Raw genomic sequence first — 20,509 nt, 5'->3', positions numbered from 1 at the left:
TGCTGGGATAATGACCCAGCTTACTTCACCTTTGATGAACCTAATCTAGCTCCTCCTATAAGAATCTAATTCTACATTAATAGAAAAAATAGCCTGAAAACGCCAAAAGCCACAGCCCTTTGCCTCTTTTCTCCTGCTTGTTCGTTTTATTTTTTTTGCTGTTTTGCTGCAGGCAAATGATTCAGATCTTGTGCTTCTGGCCAGCCTCCCTCTGTCTCTCCTTGACTCTGGCTTGTGCTGGTGGATATCCTTTTCCTAGCGCAGCAGCACGTTCAAGGTGATTCTCTTGTCAGGATGATGGGGCCTGTGTGCTTTCATTACTGCTTCAGAAGTATTTGGTCTTGATTCATGTTTATTGAATAAAGCATATTTGCATTTCTGTAAATTCTGACGGTAGGCCTAATTGGTTGAATTGTGCTATTTTAGAAATTGATCTTCTGTTGCAACTTACTGGTCATTCAGAAAGATTGAAAAGCAGTTTTGGTAGTTTTAGTACTAAAGTGAAGTTTTTGATGAATGAAGTATTTGGAATTTAAATAGGAGGCCTCAGTGCAAACTGTGCCACTTCCATTCCTTTGCTCAACTCTGCTATGTATGTTCAGAGTGTGGTCCCTGAACGGGGCCGGGCAGGTGCTGCAGAGGAAGCAGCTCCTGTTTACAGAGCTCTGGCTTGAGCACAGCTGCACTGCTGAGGAGCCAGTGGACAAACCTCTTTCTGCTTCTTCGTACCTGACGGTGTCGCACTTTACCTGAGCCCTGTGCTCCTGGAACAGCCGTGGTTAAAGCAGCCTCCACCCTTTCGTGTACTGGGAAAAGGCTTACTATCAATACAAACAGATGCCTTTCCCCATAGGACTTCGATGAGACTCCCAGGTGCCCCCATGTTTACTTGTGACAAGGCCAGACACAGACCTATGTACCCACTGACCAATCTGGACACAATACCAGACTGGACCAAACTAAGCCTTATCCTTCCCCCGGGTCCCCGAGCTTTCATCCACCCGCAGCCCTCCTTCATGGCCCCTCCTGAAAACCTGCAGACTTCAAGGAAAGTCATTCTCTGAGCAACTGTCCCGTCAGGCCACCCACTTCTCACACCTGCCGCTCTCGACACCTGTTTACTCCTCCCTATAAAAGCAAAGCCCTTCCCTGCCTGACCTCTGGGACTCTCTTGGACCTTATAGTCGGAACATTTTCCCTGTTGCAATAATCTCTTCAATAAAGTCTCTTTTTACCTAAGTCCAGATTTGTGTTACTTGACATATTTCAGTTTAAATTTATAAAATGGAATTGGCAGATGATGTAACTTCTTAATTATGGTCATTCGGAGGATAAAATGAGAATAGACCAGAAACAACAAAATAAGAAAGAAACAGACAGAAAAGCGCAAGCCAAATGGCACATCATGATAGGATCTGTAAAGAGTGTCTGGCCTAAGGGGGACTTGGCATTTAGTGTGTGTCCTGCTCTGTTCTCTGTTTCAAGAACTTGGCATTGAAGGAGCACATCATAGGTCTTCTTGCTTATGTTTTTTTTCCTTGAAGTTTGTTTACTTAGTTCAGACAGTGGTATACTGTAAAACAGTATCTGTGATGAAATTGGTATCATGATTATACAATATTGGATAAAGCAACATTTTCTGTGTTTTTATTAGTTTTAAATTATAGGAATTATATATAGCAGTACTAATTTTGGAAATGTAGCAGAAGATTCTTATCTTGTTTTTTATCTTAACTGTATATTACTATTTAAAATTTTTTCCTTAACTTTTTTCACATTTTTATAAGTTTGGCACAAACTATGAAGACTCTAAGGCTAAGAAAGAACACAGTGAAATTTTCTTTGTACAGGCACTTTACAAATACCCTGATCTTTGCCATAATGGGTAAGCTATCTAATTTTTCTTTTAAAATACATTATTTTAGTATTGCATATTCTTTCAAAGGTTGACTTTTTTTGGTGTGTTTCAGCATCTGTAGTGTTTATGGTGTGGACAACTAAGACATTTAGAATTGCAAAATGTCAATCAGTAAGTATAATCTTCCTATTTAAACAGTTTTCATTTTTAATTATTCTATTTTATTTTGTGTAAGTTTGAAGAATTTTGTGTTTGTAGACAGATAATTTTAGTGGAGATTTTCTGTTTACTTGGAATTATTTTGTATAGAATTATAAAAACATTTGCCTTCTTTAAATGTCTGAAAAAGTTCCTCTTAAATCTCCTTTTCCAGTTATGCCCTTTTCTCAACTTCTTTTTGTATATTTTGAAAAGGAATCCTCCCCCTGTATAATTTAAGGTAACAGGAAATGTTTTTCTTCCAGCACACAGTGTAATTGGGTTGTTTTGTACTTAGGACTGTAAACCTAAAGCCTGACATGTTTCTAGGATGGTATACTCATTATGAACATTCAGGAGATACCCTCCATGGATTCTCTAGTTAGAAGAAGATACATTTCTCAGACTTAAAATATAAAAGGCCCTCTTGGGGGTTTCTTGATTTGGAAATAGTCTCTAGTTCTATATAAATAATTATAAAGAGCCCTCTGAAAACCCTGGACTCCTGCTGCTGTAGGGATAATTTAGTGAGAGAAGAAACTGTTCTTGTCTAGAAAATAATTGACCTCTGAAGCCCTTTTAAATTCTCATTCTTTTTTTAAAATTTATTTATTTATTTTTGGTTGTGTTGGATCTTTGTTGCTGCGCGCGGGCTTTCTCTAGTCATGGTGAGCGGGGGCTACTCTTCGTTGTGGTGTGTGGGCTTCTCATTGCGGTGACTTCTCCTGTTGCGGAGCCCGGGCTCTAGGTGCGCGGGCTTCAGTAGTTGTGGCACATGGGCTCAGTAGTTGCGGCTCGCAGGCTCTAGAGCACAGGCTCAGTAGTTGTAGCGCATGGGCTTAGTTGCTCCGCGGCATGTGGGATCTTCCCGGACCAGGGCTTGAACCTGTGTCCCCTGCATTGGCAGGCGGATTCTTAACCAATGCGCCAACAGGGAGGTCCCTCTAATTCTTTTTATGATACTATATAATTTGTTAGGATTTTATTCATTGGATTGGTTATAAGGCTGAGGTAAGCATTAATATTACTGAAGTAAGCATAATGATTTTATAGAGATAGCATTTCTTAGTTTTTATGTTTCTCAGAAAAACGTGTGCTTATTCATTTGGAAGACTTACTGGTTGGAAAGATTTCATTAATAATTGTCATTTTGTACTGTTTGAATGGGAAATCTGTATGTTTATCAGAAAATTAACTTTTCCTGTTTGAATTGTCCTTATTATAGGATTGGATGGAACGCTGGGTTGATGATGCATTTTGGAGCTTCCTTTTTTCCCTTATCCTTATTGTAATAATGTTTTTGTGGAGACCATCAGCAAATAATCAGAGGTACCTAACATAGGAAAGTTCCAATTTGGCAAGGATTTGTTCATCATCTGCTACAGTGTTAAAACAGCAGTTATAGAAACTGGAGAGGTAGTCCTTGCTGTTAAAGAGTGTACATACAGTCAAGTGGGGAGACAAATGTAACGAAAGCAGGACAATGAAATAAGAGATATATAAGCCCAGCAGGAAGGTGGAAGAGGGGTCCATGAAAAGGCAGCATTTCTGTTACACCTTCAGGAAAGGAGTAGGACAGTGAATGGCTGACCTGGGAAAGAGTGCAGGTTTTCTAAGGGTAGCGGGGACAGACATGGCATACTTTGGAGGCCAGCAAGCCATGCAGTTTGGTTACTACTCTTACACTGGCGGGACATAAAGCTGGAAAGGAAAAGTGGGAGCAAAATCGTAAAGAGCTTGAATGCGAAATTCAGAAACTTGTACTTTAGACTACATGTGACAGGAAGCCCCACAGCTTCCCTTGCCTCATTCCTCTTCCCCAAGGAAAGCACTGTTAGGTTTCTTCCTACTAGGAAAAAACGAAAAATTATATACTGGTGTGTGTGTTTCTCTCTCTCTTTAAAATTATACGACAACATGCAAATCAACTATACTTCAATAGAAAATGTTTTGATTAAAAAAAGATTAAAAAATTATACAACAACAATGATAATATATACATACATATATACACTATTCTGCACTTTCTTTGTTTAAAATGTGTCTTTCCTTATCATCTTGTATAGACCTACCATATTACTTTTAATAGCTATCTGGCATTCCATATGATTGTAGCATAATTTATATAAGCAGTCCCTAATTATTAGACACTTAGTTTCTAGGTTTTTTTGGCTATTATCAGCAATGCTTTTTTTTTTTTTTAATCAGCAATGCTTTTTGAATGCTGTTGGACCTAGTAGATGTGGCTCGATTGGTGTGCTTTATTTTCACCAATCAGGTTAGCAATTTCTTTTCGTTAGGGGATAAGTAAAAATAGTGGGCAGGGAGGTAAGCCTGACATGGAGAAAAAAGTACAGCAGAAAATTCCCTTCCCTGAGCATTCGATATTTCAAAGTTGCTTCCAGAGAAATTTGATCCATTGATGCTTTTACCAACGGGTTTGGGAACCCCAGTTTCAGTTTCTTCACATTAACCTTTGCTGATTTGAGAGTAAAATAATTAAATTTTTATCATTTCAATTTATGGGAAACTTTTTTAAGTGTATATATTTTTTAAAGTGTGTACTGACTCTTTTAGATGTAACCTGAAAGTTGAACAGGTTTAAACACACTAGTAAAACTACTCCTTGTTTTTGATTTAGATATGCCTTCATGCCCTTAATAGATGATTCTGATGATGAAATTGAAGAATTCATGGTAACATCTGAAAATTTAAGTGAGTGGCATATTTTCTTATTAAATGACCATTGTATATATTGTAACAAAGAAATATTGTACCTCTACCTGTGATGCAAGGTCAGATACACTTTTTTTCCTGTAAAATGTTTTTAAAACTATATCTGCAGAAACCTCTATTATGGTAGACAGTCACAGAAGAGAAGTCAGTAATGAAATTTTCAAGATTGCTAAAGTAGTTTGAGCTTTTGATACATGTTTGCTCTTAAAGTCTAAGTATTGAAGTAGCTGCATTGTTTTCCACAAGAGTGATTTGGTGTATATTGTGCTTAGCTCCTAAACAATATTTGTCTTCTTAATGATGATTGCTAAATTTCTTTGTATCACCTCTTCTTGCTCTTGAAAATTGTGCACATCTGTAATTTCCCAGTCATGCCCAAAGCATTTCTAATTATGGTTTTAGTGCTTTAGTTTTCATCTTTCTATTAATTTATACCTAAGTGTCTTATCATTTTATTAATTTTACCAAAACACTGTAATTAAAGCATTTGTTACGGCAACATAAGTATATAACTCAGATGTAAAGAGTAATTTTATCTTTATTCCATTCTTCCTTCCTCTTACTTTGGTTTCTCTTATTAGTAACATTCTTTTTCACAATTGTTTTTGTTTCTCTACTGTGAAAATTTTATAATCTACCCAGTCAGCAAAATTGGCAACATAATCCGTGTGTCTTCAGTGTCCACACTTCCTTTTACCTCCTCTCATCAGATTATCACCTAGAACTAGTTCTTTCGTGTTTTTCTGACTTTTCTATTAAGAAAAGAAACCTGCAAAACTTATTCACAGCAGAGAGATTAAAATTCGGTGTGTTGGTTCCGGCTCTAATAATGATGGAATGAATTGTTTGGGGCTAATCTTCCTGCTGATAGCTAGAATAAACTCTGGACAGTTTTTTTTTTTTTTTTAATTAACTATTGGAGGCACTGGAGAGCAAAGAAAAGCAGGGAGAAACTGGAGGAGATTTCACTGTTGAAAGAAGAGAACCATGAAAGAAGAGTTCATGCCCAGGTGATGAGACAGTACAGTGCCTAGAGCACAAGCAGACAGGTATCATCTTACTGATGCAAGGAACTGGAGAGTGAAATTTGGGGCTGTAAGAATGTCTGGAGATTGATGGAAGAAATCCAGAAAAGAGAGAGCCACAAAGGGGGAAATTTGAAAGTCTATAAAGTCTCTCTAGTCTTATCTGATACCTGAACTGGGTATGTGCAAAGTGAGACTCCAAGAAGCCAGGGGGAAAACAATAGCTATTAGGCTAAGAAGCAGAACAGAAATTTCAGCAGCTGCCACTGCAGAGTTTGAAATTCAAATCTCAACAAGTTAAAGTGCTTGGGTAAACCCCTTGGGCTTTCCTTTAAAACCCCAGAAGGGCCACTCCTTAGAAGAAAAGACCACAGTCTAGGACCACTGAAATTTACCCTAGGACTAAAGCTAAACTGAAATAAACCCTAATCAAATCTAAAAGCTTACCCCCAAAAGATCAGAGTGATCTAGCAATAATTTGAACTGCCTGCTAGAACAAAACACAACACTTCCCAGAGGAAGATAACAGAATCCAGTCTATAAGATACCATTCTCAATGTCTAGTATACAATGATAAATTACTAGACATGGGATGAAACTGGAAGCTGTGATCCATAGTTGAGGGAAAAATCAGTAAGAGCAATCTAGAGGTGGCCCAGATGTCACAGTTAGAGTTGAATAAAACCATCGACCTAATTGACTTGATTGATATTTATAGAACATTGCATTTAGCAACCAAAAAATAAATGTTCAAGTCTACATTGAATAAGATAGACCATATGTGTGGCCATTAAAAATGTCTCCATATATTTCAATGGATTGTAATCATATAGAGTATGTTTCTGATCACAATGGTTAAATTAGATGCATAGCAGTAAGATATCTACAGAATAATCAAATGTTTAGAAATTAAGCAATAATTTCTAAGTAACTCGTGGATTGAAGGAATATTAGAAAATATTTCATGCTAATAATAATAAAAGCATAACATGTCACATTTTACAGGATGCAGCTAAACCAATTCTTAGAGGAAAATTAATAGCTTTAAATGCCTATATTACCAAGAAAATATATTGATAATATGTTTTTATCTTGAGAAGCTAGAAAAAGAATGGCAAATTAAACCTGGGGTAATTAGAAGGAAGGGTATAATAAACTTGTGTCTACACTAATGAGATAGAAAATGGGGAAATAGAGAAAATCAGCAAAGCCAAAAGTAGTTTCTTTGAAAAGATTAATAAAAATTGATTAACCTCTAGGTAATCTAAACCAGAAATAAAATATAGCAAGGCAAATTTCTAACATTGGAAAGGTAGGGAGGACATTACTACAGTAAGAAAGGGTAAGTAAGGGGATATTATGAACAAATTGGGCGTATGGATAAAATGAACAAATTCCTTGAAAAATACACTTAAGAAACTACCGTAATCTTAATTCTAACCCTATGCCACTAATTGGAATAGGCATATATTTATTAAAGAAATTGGGTTTGAAATTTAAAATCTTCCCATAAAGTGCCAGACCCAAATGGCTGGCTTCACTAATGAATGCTTTCAAATACTTAAGGAAGAAATATTCTAATCTAACGCAACTCTTTAGAATATAGAGGAGGTGACAGAATGGGAGAAAATATTTACAAATGAAGCAACTGACAAAGGATTAATCTCCAAAATTTACAAGCAGCTCAATATCAAAAAAACAAACAACCCAATCCAAAAATGGGGAGAAGACCTAAATAAACATTTCTCCAAAGAAGATATACAGATTGCTAGCAAACACATGAAAGAATGCTCAACATCATTAATCATTAGAGAAATGCAAATCAAAACTACAATGATATATCATCTCACACCAGTTCGAATGGCCATGATCAAAAAATCTACAAACAATAAATGCTGGAGAGGGTGTGGAGAAAAGGGAACCCTCTTGCACTGTTGTTGGGAATGTAAATTGATACAGCCACCATGGAGAACAGTATGGATGTTCCTTAAAAAACTAAAAATAGAACTACCATTCGACCCAGCAATCCCACTACTGGGCATATACCTGGAGAAAACCATAATTCAAAAAGAGTCATGTACCAAAATGTTCATTGCAGCTCTGTTTACAATAGCCAGGACATGGAAGCAGCCTAAGTGTCCATCAACAGATGAATGGATAAAGAAGGTGTGGCACATACAATGGAATATTACTCAGCCATAAAAAGAAACGAAATTGAGTTATTTGTAGTGAGGTGGATGGACCTAGAGTCTGTCATACAGAGTGAAGGAAGTCAGAAAGAGAAAAACAAATACCATATGCTAACACATATATATGGAATCTAAAAAAAAAAAAAGGGTCATGAAGAACCTAGGGGCAAGATGGGAATAAGGCGCAGACCTACTAGAGAATGGACTTGAGGATATGGGGAAGGGGAAAGGTAAGCTGGGACAAAGTGAGAGAATGGCATGGACATATATACACTACCAAACGTAGAATAAATAGCTAGTGGGAAGCAGCCACCTAGCACAGGGAGATCAGCTCGGTGCTTTGTGACCACCTAGATGGGTGGGTTAGGGAGGGTGGGAGGGAGGGAGACGCAAGAGGGAAGAGATATGGGGACATACGTATATGTATAACTGAATCCCTTTGTTATAAAGCAGAAACACACCATTTTAAAGTAATTATACTCCAATAAAGATGTTAAAAATATATATATAGAGAGAGAGAAGGTAGGGATACTTCCCAACTTGTTTTATAAGGCCAGCACAGCTCAGATACCAGAATCTGACAAAGACAAAAAAAGGAAAGTTACAGACCAATATCACGCATGAGTAGACACATAAAATTCATTTAAATGGACTTCCCTGGCAGTCCAGTGGTTAAGACTCCATGCTTCCACTGCAGGGGGCACAGGTTTGATCCCTGGTCAGGAAACTAGGATCCCACATACCACTCTTATTTTATTTTATTTTTAGTAAATCTAGAAGAATAATGAAAGACCATCATTGTCAAGTGGACTTTATCCCAGGGTTGCAAGGCTGTTTCAACATTTGAAAATCAATCGGTATAATTCATCTAAAGAGTAAGGAAGAAAAATGACCTAATTATCTCAGTAGGTGCAGAAAGATATATCACAGAATTCACCGATTCATGATTTTTTTAAAAAGAAACCCACTTAGCAAACAAATTACAGAATAGTATGAAAAACTCTACAGCTAAAATCATATTTAATGGTGAAATAGTGAATACTTTCCTCCCAAGATTGGGAACAAAGTACACGGATATCTGCTCACCACTTTGACTAAGTATCAGACAGCAGTTCCTAGCCAGTGCAGAAAGGCAAAACACAAACCAACCCAAAGAATACAAAAGGCATAAAGTGTGGAAAGCAAGAAGTAAACCTGTTTTTATTTACAAACAACAAGGTTTTGTTTTGTTTCAGCTGTGCCGCGCGGCTTGTGGGGTTAGTTCCCCGACCAGGGATTGAACCCACGCCCTCGGCAGTGAAAGCACGGAGTCCTAACCACTGGAGTGCCAGGGAATTCCTCAGCAACATTAAGTATGTAGAAAGTCCTAAGGAGTCTACAGAAAAGAAAAAATACAGTAGAACTAATAAGTGAATAATATAACAGAATCATAGGCTATATGTCCAAATACAGAAATGAGTTGTTTTTTATATAACTGGAAACGATTGAAAAATGAAATTTAAAATATTGTTTACAGGAGCTTCAAAAATAAAATATTTAGGAATAAATTTAATGGAAAAAATGTGGAAAACTGCACTGAAGAATACAAAACAATGCCAAGAGAAATTATAGACTAAGTAAATGTTTATGAATTGTAACTCTCAATATTATGAAGCCATCACTTCCTCAGCTGATATGTAGATCCAGTACAGTCCCAATTGTAATTCTGGCTGATGTTTTAAAAAATGGTTAAGCTGATTTTAAAATATGTATGGAAATACAAAAGATCTGGAAGAACCTAAACATCCTTGTAGTTACAACATAGATCTTGAAAACACTATACTAGGGCTTCCCTGGTGGCGCAGTGGTTGAGAGTCCGCCTGCCGATGCAGGGGACACGGGTTCGTGCCCCGGTCCGGGAAGATCCCACATGCCGCGGAGCGGCTGGGCCCGTGAGCCATGGCCGCTGAGCCTGTGTGTCCGGAGCCTGTGCTCCACAACGGGAGAGGCCACAGCAGTGAGAGGCCTGCGTACCGCAAAAAAAAAAAAAAAAAAAAAAAAAAGAAAACACTATACTAAGTGAAAGAAGCCAATTACAATAGATCGTATGTTATATGATTACATTTATATGAAAAGTCCAGAAAAGGTAAATGCCTGGAGATAGAAAATAGATTAGTGGCTGCCAGGGGCTGGTGGAAGGAGTGGGTTGGGAGTAACTGCTAATAGGTATGAGGTTTCAGTGGGGGGTGGGGGTGGGGGTGGGGGCAGGGGGTGATGAAAAGCTTCTGAAATTAACAGTGATGATGATTGCACAATTCTGTGACTGTTCTAAAATCCACTGAACTGTACACTTCAAAATGGTGCATTTTATGGTGTGGAAGTTATATCTAAATAAAATTAAATTAATGGACTTAACACTGATTTCAAAACGAAAATTTCAAGTTATACTAATCAAGACAGTGTGGTATTGGCATAAGGATACATACGTCAGTGTATCAGAATAGAGTCCCAAACATAAGTAAAAATAAAATGGGGCTTCCCTGGTGGCGCAGTGATTGAGAGTCTGCCTGCCGATGCAGGGGACACGGGTTCGTGCCCTGGTCCGGGAAGATCCCACATGCCGCGGAGCGGCTGGGCCCGTGAGCCATGGCCGCTGAGCCTGCGCGTCCGGAGCCTGTGCTCTGCCACGGGAGAAGCCACAAGAGTGAGAGGCCCGCGTACCGCCAAAAAAAAAAAAAAAAAAAAATGAAATGAAATTTCAGACAACTTAAAAAAAATAGTCCAAAAATAAATCTGCACATATTGTTCAGTGGATTTTGTTGTTGTTGCTTCAGATTATTTTATCAATGCAATAACACTTTAAAGAATGTACTCTTACTAGCACCAAATTGATTCCAATATAATAGGTCTCTAAAGCTTTTGTTTTTAAAAGAGATATAATATTTATATTAGCTCCAAATTGGAAACCTCATCTGTCAATTGATTTTTGACAAAGGCAGCAAGGCTTTATATGAGGAAAAGATAGTATTTTCAACTAAGAGAAACAACGGAACAACTAGATAAACACATGGGGGGAAAATCACCTAGACTCCTGCCGTGTATATCACCTATAATTAATTCAAGAGAGATCACAGACCTAGATGTGAAAGATTAAACTATAACTCTTCTAGCAGAAAACAGGAAGATATCTTCATGACCTTGGATTAGGCAGTTTCTTAGGACACACAAAGCAGTTACCATAAAATAAAAAGTTTGGTAAATTAGCCATCACCAAAATTAAAAACTTATGTTCATCAAGAGAAACAAGAAAGTGAAAAGGCCAGCCCTAGACTGGGATAAAACATTCTCAATACATATATCTGACAAAGAACTTGTATCCAGAATATAAGAATTCCTACAAATCAATAAAAGATAACTCAATTTGTAAAAAAAAAAAAAAAAAAAAAAAAGGAATACTTAATAGACGCTTCACCAGAGAAGACAAAGGAAAGGCCGGTAAGCACATGAAAATGTGCTCGATAATACTGGTCATCAGGGAAACGCAAATTAAAACCAGAGTGAAATGCTACCATGTATCCAGTAGCATGGTTAAAATTTAAAAGACTGGCAGCATGAAACGCTGACGAGGTTGTAGAACAGCTGGATCGCTCATACATTACAGAAGAAGTCTTAAGAAGTTTTAAGAAAGCAGTTTGACAGTATCTTAAAAAGTTAACCATACACCTACCATATAGCCCAGCCATTCCACTCCAAAGTATTTATCCAAAAATGAAAATGAAAGCATATGTCCACAGAAAGACACTGTGTACACTTTTATAGCAGCTTGACCCTTAATGGTCCAAAACTGAAATAGCCCAAATGTCTGTCAACAGATGAATGGATAAAATAATAGTGGTATACAATGGAATACTGTTTGGGAAGCAAAAGTAATCAACACTATACAACCTGAATAAATGTCAAAACCTTTATGTTGAGTGAAAGTAGTCAAATCCAAAAGAATATTGAGTCCTTATGGTTTTATATAAGAAGTTCTAGAGCAGGCAGGAGTAAACTGTGGTGATTATGTAAATCAAAGCAATAGTTGCTTCTGGTGGGGTTGGGATTGACCAGAAAGAGCCCTCTGTGGGGACTTCCCTGGTGGCACAGTGGTTAAGACTCTGCACTCCCAATGCAGGGGACCCGGGTTCCATCCCTGGTCAGGGAACTAGATCCCACACGCATGCCGCAACTAAGTTTGTATACCACAACTAAGACCCAAATAAATAAAGAACGAAATAAAATATTAAATGAAAAAAAAGAATCCTCTGTGATGACAAAAATGTTAAATGTCTTGATTGGGATGGTAGTTATACAAGAGTTGATAAAAATCTCTTCAGACTGTACACTTAAAAGTTTGTATTTTGTATATTATACTTCAGTTAAAAAAAATCAGTGTATTATGCCTTGAAGAGAAGGATCTCAAATGTTGAGATTTCAGACGCCCCATGGAAACATTTTTAGATCGAGCAACCTCATTTTCACTCATTATATCCACTTATGCACTTGATCTCATCATATCGTACCAACTGTCCTAGTTTATGGAGAAGCACTTTTTGCAAATTACTGTAGTAACAAAAGTGAATACGTATTGGACATAGACATTAAGTTTCAGGTACCTTATATATGCTAATTTGTTTAATGCTCATCAGAATTCTCTGAGGTAGACATTATTATTCCATTTTATAGGCAGGGACATTGAGTCACAGAAAGTTGATTGCTTAGCCCGAGGTTACATAGATAGAGCCAGAATTCCAAGTGAAGCCATCTAGTTTCCGGACTCATGCTCTTAACCTCTCCTCTGCTAAACCTGCTGGCATAAAGAAGAGCCTTGGGGCTTCCCTGGTGGCGCAGTGGTTGGGAGTCTGCCTGCCGATGCAGGGGATGCGGGTTCGTGCCCCGGTCCGGGAAGAGCCCACATGCTGCAGAGTGGCTGGACCCGTGAGCCATGGCCGCTGAGCCTGTGGGTCCGGAGCCTGTGCTCCGCAATGGGAGATGCCACAACAGTGAGAGGCCCGCATACTGGAAAAAAAAAAAAAAAAAAAAAAAAAAAGAAGAGCCTTGGTCAAATACAAAGAAAATCTTTTTCTTCCCTATTTTATTTATACCATAAACACATTCTAAAAATTTATACACTAGAGAAGTGAAAGCATGGCCAAAAGGTATGTTTTATTCTTAAATATATCATAAATCCTGTAGATTTTTAAATCCATGAACTTTAAAATGTACTGAAACTACTTAATGTGTGCATGTATGTATGTTTGCTTGTTTATTTAAACTCCTCTAAAACTGGAATTCAGACTAGCAACTTGAGAACCTGGTTGTTTTTGTAAACAGTTACGACATTTTTAACTTTTTCTGTCCCTCCTACATTCCCAAATGGTATATTAAAGCCAGCACCCAGCCCAAAGCTTCCACTATTAACTCTCTTTATAGGGTTATTAAATGTGAAGCTACAAAGGAAAATATTATTATTTTATAATTTTATGAATTTCTATAATGTTTATCATTACAGCTGACGGAATAAAATTAAGAGTCTCAAAAATGGTTTCCAATGGAACAGCTAAACCTGCTACTTCTGATAATTTTGTGAGTATAGTATATATTTAATAGCCTTTCAGTCTTTAATACTTTAGAAATCTATATGAGTGTCACATTCATTGACCTTTAGGAGAACACTTTTTACTAGGTTTTTTTGTATGAAAATAAATGTTACTAAGTAGTGATACTAGTTAAGTCTGACAACTGTACTGCTGTAAACCGTCACTTTTCATGTGCTGTCATTGGACCAGCGGCACAAACCTCACCTGGGAACTTGTTAGAAACACAGAATTTCAGGCCTACACCAGATGTACTGAATCTAAATCTGCTTTTTAACAGAATTCTATAGATGATTCACATGCACATTAAAGATTGAGAAGCTTTGTTATAGTGAAAGTTTGTATTAATTTTTCAACACTTTTATGTTATTTTTGAAGCTATTTCAGATAACATTTGTTGTCTGTTGGAAAGGGACTTTAAACCATGTAAACTTGAATAAAACATTAAAATATTGGGTAGAGATGAGTTTTTTAATATTTTATGCATATTATTTATGCATACAAGTGGCAATTATGAGAGTAATTAAACAAAATGGAAATGCCTATCATACAGTTTTATATTTGGCTTTCTTGCAGTTACATATGTGGTTAATAAGGTGTAAAAATTTATGTACGCACCTAAGTTCTGACAGGATGGATGGTGTATGAAACAGTTTCATTTGTTGGATTTGGTAAATACTCTTATCCTCATTTTTGGTAATTAATAATTCTTAAAATGTGTTCTTTGAGTAGTTTTATGGTAATTTAACTAAACTTTAAAACGTTCCACAGTTTTAATTATCTGGTGTTAGAACTATTAAACTTTCAGCTTGCTAAGAGATTTTCCTCTTATTTTAGGGACATGTTTCAGTTTATTTTAAAGCTCAGTATTTGCACATATAGCAAGGGAAAATGTTTTCATTTCTCTAAATTGTGTAGTCAGCTCTTATTTTTTTGGTTTTTTTGGGGGTTTTTTTTGCGGTACGCCGGCCCCTCACTGTTGTGGCCTCTCCCGTTGCGGAGCGCAGGCTCCAGATGCGCAGGCTCAGCGGCCATGGCTCACGGGCCTAGCCGCTCCATGGCATGTGGGTTCTTCCCGGACGGGGCACGAACCCGTGTCCCCTGCATCGACAGGCGGACTCTCAACCACTGCGCCACCAGGGAAGCCCAGCTCTTATTTTTTTTAGATAATTATTTTATTTTATTTTTTAATTAATTAATTAAATTATTTTTAGCTGCGTTGGGTCCTCGTTGCTGTGCGCGGGCTTTCTCTAGTTGTGGTGAGCAGGGGCTACTCTTCATTGTGGTGCACGGGCTTCTCATTGCAGTGGCTTCTCTTGTTGCAGAGCACAGGCTCTAGGCATGCGGGCTTCAGTAGTTGTGGCACGTGGGCTCAGTAGTTGTGGCTCATGGGCCCTAGAGCACAGGCTCTGTGGTTGTGGCTCACGGGCTTAGTTGATCTGCAGCATGTGGGATCTTCCCGGACCAGGGCTCGAACCCGTGTCCCCTGCATTAGCAGGCAGATTCTTAACCACTGCACCACCAGGGAAGTCCCGTGTAGTCAGCTCTTGATCAGAAGTCGGGGACCTTGTCTCTCCTTGATTGACTCATTTCTACCCAAGATTCACTCAGAGAATTGGGGTGCCTATTAGTACTGGCTCAGTTGCTTTCTCTCACTCTGTAAGTAAGCAAGATATAATTAATGCTAGAACCAGAGGATTCCATGTAGCCATTTTGATTTATTTTACATTATAAACCAAAATATTCAATATACCTTTTATTTTTCTTACTCCCAGTGAGATAACTGTAAGCAAGTTTCTGTTGAAAAAAAAATTTAGATACCCCAATTGACCTGCTTTTCTTTTCTTCTACAGAAACATGAGCACTAGACACAAGTGACTGAAATAAATAGGCTTTTGTAAAGTTAGAATATCTGTACCATCATCTTTTTCTGCTGAAAAATTATAAACTCATAAAGTGAACAGATTAGGAGGCATACTGAATGCTGGAAGCAAGAAATTAATACAAATCAATATTCATGCTGTTTTCTATCTTATAAATCAACTCTTTGTATTTTTACTGTGGTTTTTCAAGACAAAAAAATAACACCTGTGCATCAGCCAAAACCAAAGAAGTACAAAAATCCAAAATCCAAGTGTGTGTTTGACCGTTTAAGAAAATACTGGCATAATTTTCATGTGGCGTAAGTGTCAACTTCTTAGGCTATGTAGAAATTAAAAGAATGTCATACATTTGAATTTAAATGCTTAAATTATATATACATTCTATTTAAAAATTCTCCTTTCAGGCATTATTAAGCAAAAGCTAATATGTAAATATTTATTTCTACAGGATGAAGATTTGAAGTGGGTGGAGGAAAACATTCCCTCTTCATTCACAGATATGTAAATATCCTCTGCTAAAGTTTGAATCTAACATTTAGGCTGTAGTATAAAGGGATAATTTTCATGCTTTGTTACGTGCTTTTCAAAACTCTCACCTTTGTATGTTTTTATAGGCCCCCATCACTAGTGTTTGATTGATTAACTTCATATCGAAATGCAAAGAAAACACAGCCCTGCCTTGGTCTGTCTTTCTCCTTCCTTTTTCACTGTACAACAACTCTATTAATACTCCTGCCCTATAACCAATTCCAACATTTTCTTATGTAAGTTTATCAGGATCAGAATCATTTTGTTTTAACTTTATAATATGGAAGAATTCAAACTTTTTTTTTTTAAACACGTGTAACCACGATACCATGTACAGTGGGGAGGCTTTTGGAGGAAAAACATTCAGGTTCTTCTTTATCAGTGTCCTATATGACACACAAATTCCAGATAGCTGTTTCCACAGTAGACAACAGGATAGCCAAATATGATGTTTTCACATGTTGTTTGTTCCTTTCCCTGCTCCCATTTACTTCCTTTTGAGATAGTTTCTGTCTAGTATGATGTTACATTTGCCTGAAGAATTTCCTTTATGTTTCTGGTCGTGCAAGTATGTTGGTAATAAGTCTGTCAGGTTTTATTTGTCTGAAAAAGTCTTTGTTTTGGCTGTTTGGGAAGCTGTTTTTGCGGGGTATAGAATTCCTAGTTGACTGTTTTTCCTTTCAGCACTTCAACGATTGTCACTTGATGTTTTCCAGCTTTCATCGTTTTAGAAAGAAGTCTGCTGTGCCTCTTCTCTGTTCCTTCATATGTTACGTGGGTTTTGTTTTGTTTTGTTTTTGGCTGCCTTCAGGACTGTCTCCTTCTCTTGGGTTTTTCTTTTCTCTTGGGTATATACCTAGAAGTGGAATTGCTAGATCATATGGTAACTGTATGTTGAACGTCTTGAGGAAGTGCCAAGCAGTTTTCCAAGAGCCGAACCATTTTATAATCCTATGAATAATGTATGAGGTTTCCAATTTCTCCACATCCTTGTCAGCACTTGTAATTGTTCACCTTTTTTTTTATTTTTATTTTTATTTTTTTTCTTTTTGCGGTACGCGGGCCTCTCACTGTTGTGGCCTCTCCCGTTGCGGAGCACAGGCTCCGGACACGCAGGCTCAGCGGCCATGGCTCACGGGCCCAGCCGCTCTGCGGCATGTGGGATCCTCCCGGACCGGGGCACGAACCCGTGTCCCCTGCATTGGCAGGCGGACTCTCAACGACTGCGCCACCAGGGAAGCCCTTGTTCACCTTTTTGATTTTAGATCTCTTAGTGGCTGTGAAGTGGTATCTCATTGTGCTTTTGAGTAACTGAAATTTGAACTATCTTGTTGAGGGACTGGTGTTTAATTAAACTGTGGTAACTGAAATTCACACATATCAGATTCATATGAGGTAAGAACTGCCTTTACATTATGAAACTAATAGTACACTATTATACTTTTTTCTTTTAATAGTCATAAAAGGAAAGTAGGTGTATAAATATCCGTTATATGCCTTTATCATTTCTCTTTTCCTTCCTGTATATCTGAGTTATCACCTTCTCCTGTAGGTCTTTCTTTAGTGTTTCTTACAGTATAGGTCTGCTAGAAACTAATTCTTTCAATTTTATTTATGTGAAATGTATTTGTTTGCCCTCCTGTTCAAAGGATGGTTTTGCTGGATATAAAAATCTTGATTGACTTTTGTTTGAGCTCTTCCAACACATCCCTCCAATATCTTCTGGTTTCTATTGTTTTGAAAAGAAGTCAGTTTTTAGTTGTATTGTCCTCATGTGTATAGCATGTCATTTATTTTTTGCCACTTTTCAGATTTTTTTCTTTACATTTGTCTTTCCACAGTGTGTGTGTGATGTGCCTAGGTGTGGTTTCCTTTTTGAGTATTCTTGGAATTTGTTGAGCTACTTGGATTCATATCCCCGCTCCCTTTGGTCATTTTCCAGTGCCTTTAACTACTTATTTTTAATATTTTTGTCCAGGTTTTATAAATGTTTCTGTGGGAGGAATCATCTGATTTCTTTCCACCTTTACCTGCTATCTTCCATTTTTTTTACTAGTTTTTCTGTAATCCTTTTTACTTCTTTCTTTATATCATTTTCATTTTCTTAGTAGTTTTCTTGCCACAAATTAAATTTTTATTTAAATTTGTTCTGCCTTGGGTGCCTTGTAATTTTTTTCTTCATTGCTGGGATGATTTTGTCTTTTTTTTCCCCAGAGTTTAATGGACTCTTTGAATTTCTTCCTCTTTTGTTTTTATCCATTTTTGCTCTTGGTTTGAAAATTTCTTATTGTAGTTTTTAATATCACCAAATATTCTTTTTAACTTATTTCATCTAATTTGGAGCCGTTGTGTTATAGCTGTAGCTTTCTTCTACTGTAAAACACTTCGATTTTCATTTTCCTTCTTTTTTTCTTCCTGCACCATTATATGGAATTGGTTTTGTTTGTTTTTCCTCTTCCTAGGCATTTGGTAGTGAGAGTTCCTACTTTGAGTGCTTTCTTCCATCAGTTGCATAAATTATAGTTTTGTTTATGGAAAATGTTGATGGGATGGAGGTATGGAGAGAGGGAGGTTGGTGGTGTCTTATTTTTCTTTTATTTCTACAAGATCTTTAATTTTCCCCTTTTACTTCCTTCTTTTTATTCATGGTACTGCCATAGCTCTGAGGGTACCACTCCTCCATGTATCTGATTCTCCCCTGAAAACCATGACTGTTCAAGACTGCTTCTTTTGGTTCTACTCAATTTAAGCCCCTTCCCTGTAGCAGATGCTGTGAACTACCAAGTCACTGGCCTTTAGTCAGTATTTTGGAACTTAGTGTTGATTTTTCTTGAAGAGGTTTGTCTATACTTTGTCTAAATCCTCCTTCCCCTAGACTCTTTCACAGAGTCTCTCAAACCTCTCTTTCCCACTCTCAGTACTCATGAGCTTGCAGTGACGCAGGGAATTTGTTGGTATTGGCATGTATTTCTCTGTTTACATATAATTTCAGGTTTGCTGTGTTCTCCTGGTTATGCTGAAGACTGTGAGTTGTGTGTGGTTTTGTTTGCAATCCTTAGGGACTTCATGGAATTTTGAGCAAGGGTGTATGGAGAGATTCAGATTAGGTGGCAACTGTTATCTTCCAGATTTGGAAATTCACTACTGAGTACTTTAGAAGGAAATCACCTAAGTAGACTAACCCCGTACTATGCCACCACTTCTTGGTGGAAAGCAATAAGGCTCCTGGGCAGTTCTCCTTATGTCTTAGAGAGTCATTACTCTCTACAATTTCTTTCTGTAAGTAGAATGTCTGCCTGATTACAAAAATTCCTCTGGAATATAAAAGAACAAAATATCTTCTTTTATGTTCTCATGAACCATTTATGTGAAATGAGTAGAATTGTATAATCCAAGACAGCTTCCAGCGTTTTAGGTTCTTAGGAACCTGTGTGTCCATTCTGAAAACTTTAACACAAGAAGTTTAGCACAATGCTACCCAAAATTCATGTGCAATTTATGTGGCAAGTTTAGAAACTGGGCTTCATGTACAGGTACACAATTTTTTATACATCAATAGAAATGGACCAAAAATTTTGCAAGCCATAGGACAATTTAAACAGATCATGAATAACCATATGATCTAGTGTGTTATGTGATATTCATATGGTATTCATTATGGCTTTTCTGTATCTCTGATAAGCCAAAAAGATCAGCTTAGCATAGTTCTCCTTCCTCTTCAATGCACTGAGTCCATCTTAATAAGTTTTAAAGAGTCATTTACCTCACAAAAGGAACCATTTTGGAGATTGCAGTGTTTATCTCTAAACGAGGTGCTAAGCACTCAGTGGGCTGTCTTCTGGGCTCCCAAGGTTCTGGGTCATCTTTCCCTAAAGCAGTCTGGATTCCCCTTATTATTATTCCAAGCCATACACGTTGGCTCCGACCTCACATCTAGTGAGGCCCCGACTTCTCTTCCTTCTGTCTCCACCGTGGGCTGCACTGTTAGTGGCATCCTCTGGATTGTGCGTGGATGTGACTTTGATGTTGTGACCTTGGCGTGCAGACCCTTTGGGCTCTCCCTCTCAGTGCTCCGTTGCACGTCGAAGCTCTACATTTGTCTTTTTATCCGTATAATCTTTCCCGAGCGAAGGTTCTGTTGCATAACTCTTTCTCTCTTCAGTATCCTTCACTGGTTTATGTCCAGTCAATGGTAACAATGACATAGGATTAAACAAATACTTGATACCATAAATACCACCTTTCATAATATGTTTACTCATCCATCTTTTTAAAAATAGGTATATCTTTTAATTAAATTGTGTTTATTTAAGATGTTCAACATGATAATTTGATATACATGTACGTCGTGAAATGATGGCTACGGTCAAGCCTATTCATCCCTCTTAAGTTCTCACAAAAGTACACGACATGTGGGTTTTCAAATTAGCACATCACTAGTCAAGATATTTGTCCAGCTATTCAAAGTAAAAAATAA

At 37.5% G+C, this 20,509-nt stretch overlaps 1 protein-coding gene across 2 annotated transcripts in view; it reads left to right on the top strand.

Annotated features, from left to right (window-relative positions):
* Window positions 1-20,509, top strand: part of TMEM87B (transmembrane protein 87B) — a 54,768-nt gene that overhangs the window by 28,131 nt on the left and 6,128 nt on the right. The window contains exons 11-17 of one of the 2 annotated variants that reach the window (XM_082642864.1): window positions 173-246; window positions 1,779-1,885; window positions 1,971-2,029; window positions 3,282-3,385; window positions 4,698-4,771; window positions 13,537-13,610; window positions 15,953-16,005. In XM_082642864.1, coding sequence (XP_082498990.1) covers window positions 173-246; window positions 1,779-1,885; window positions 1,971-2,029; window positions 3,282-3,385; window positions 4,698-4,771; window positions 13,537-13,610; window positions 15,953-16,005 — 545 coding nt within the window. The remainder of the gene's footprint in view (window positions 1-172; window positions 247-1,778; window positions 1,886-1,970; window positions 2,030-3,281; window positions 3,386-4,697; window positions 4,772-13,536; window positions 13,611-15,952; window positions 16,006-20,509) is intronic. The other variant, XM_082642865.1, reaches the window with a different exon arrangement.

The sequence above is a fragment of the Mesoplodon mirus genome, assembly GCF_964341445.2.
Source record: "Mesoplodon mirus genome assembly, chromosome: 14".
Classification (NCBI taxonomy): domain Eukaryota; kingdom Metazoa; phylum Chordata; class Mammalia; order Artiodactyla; family Ziphiidae; genus Mesoplodon; species Mesoplodon mirus.
This window is presented reverse-complemented; position numbering and strand designations above follow the sequence as displayed.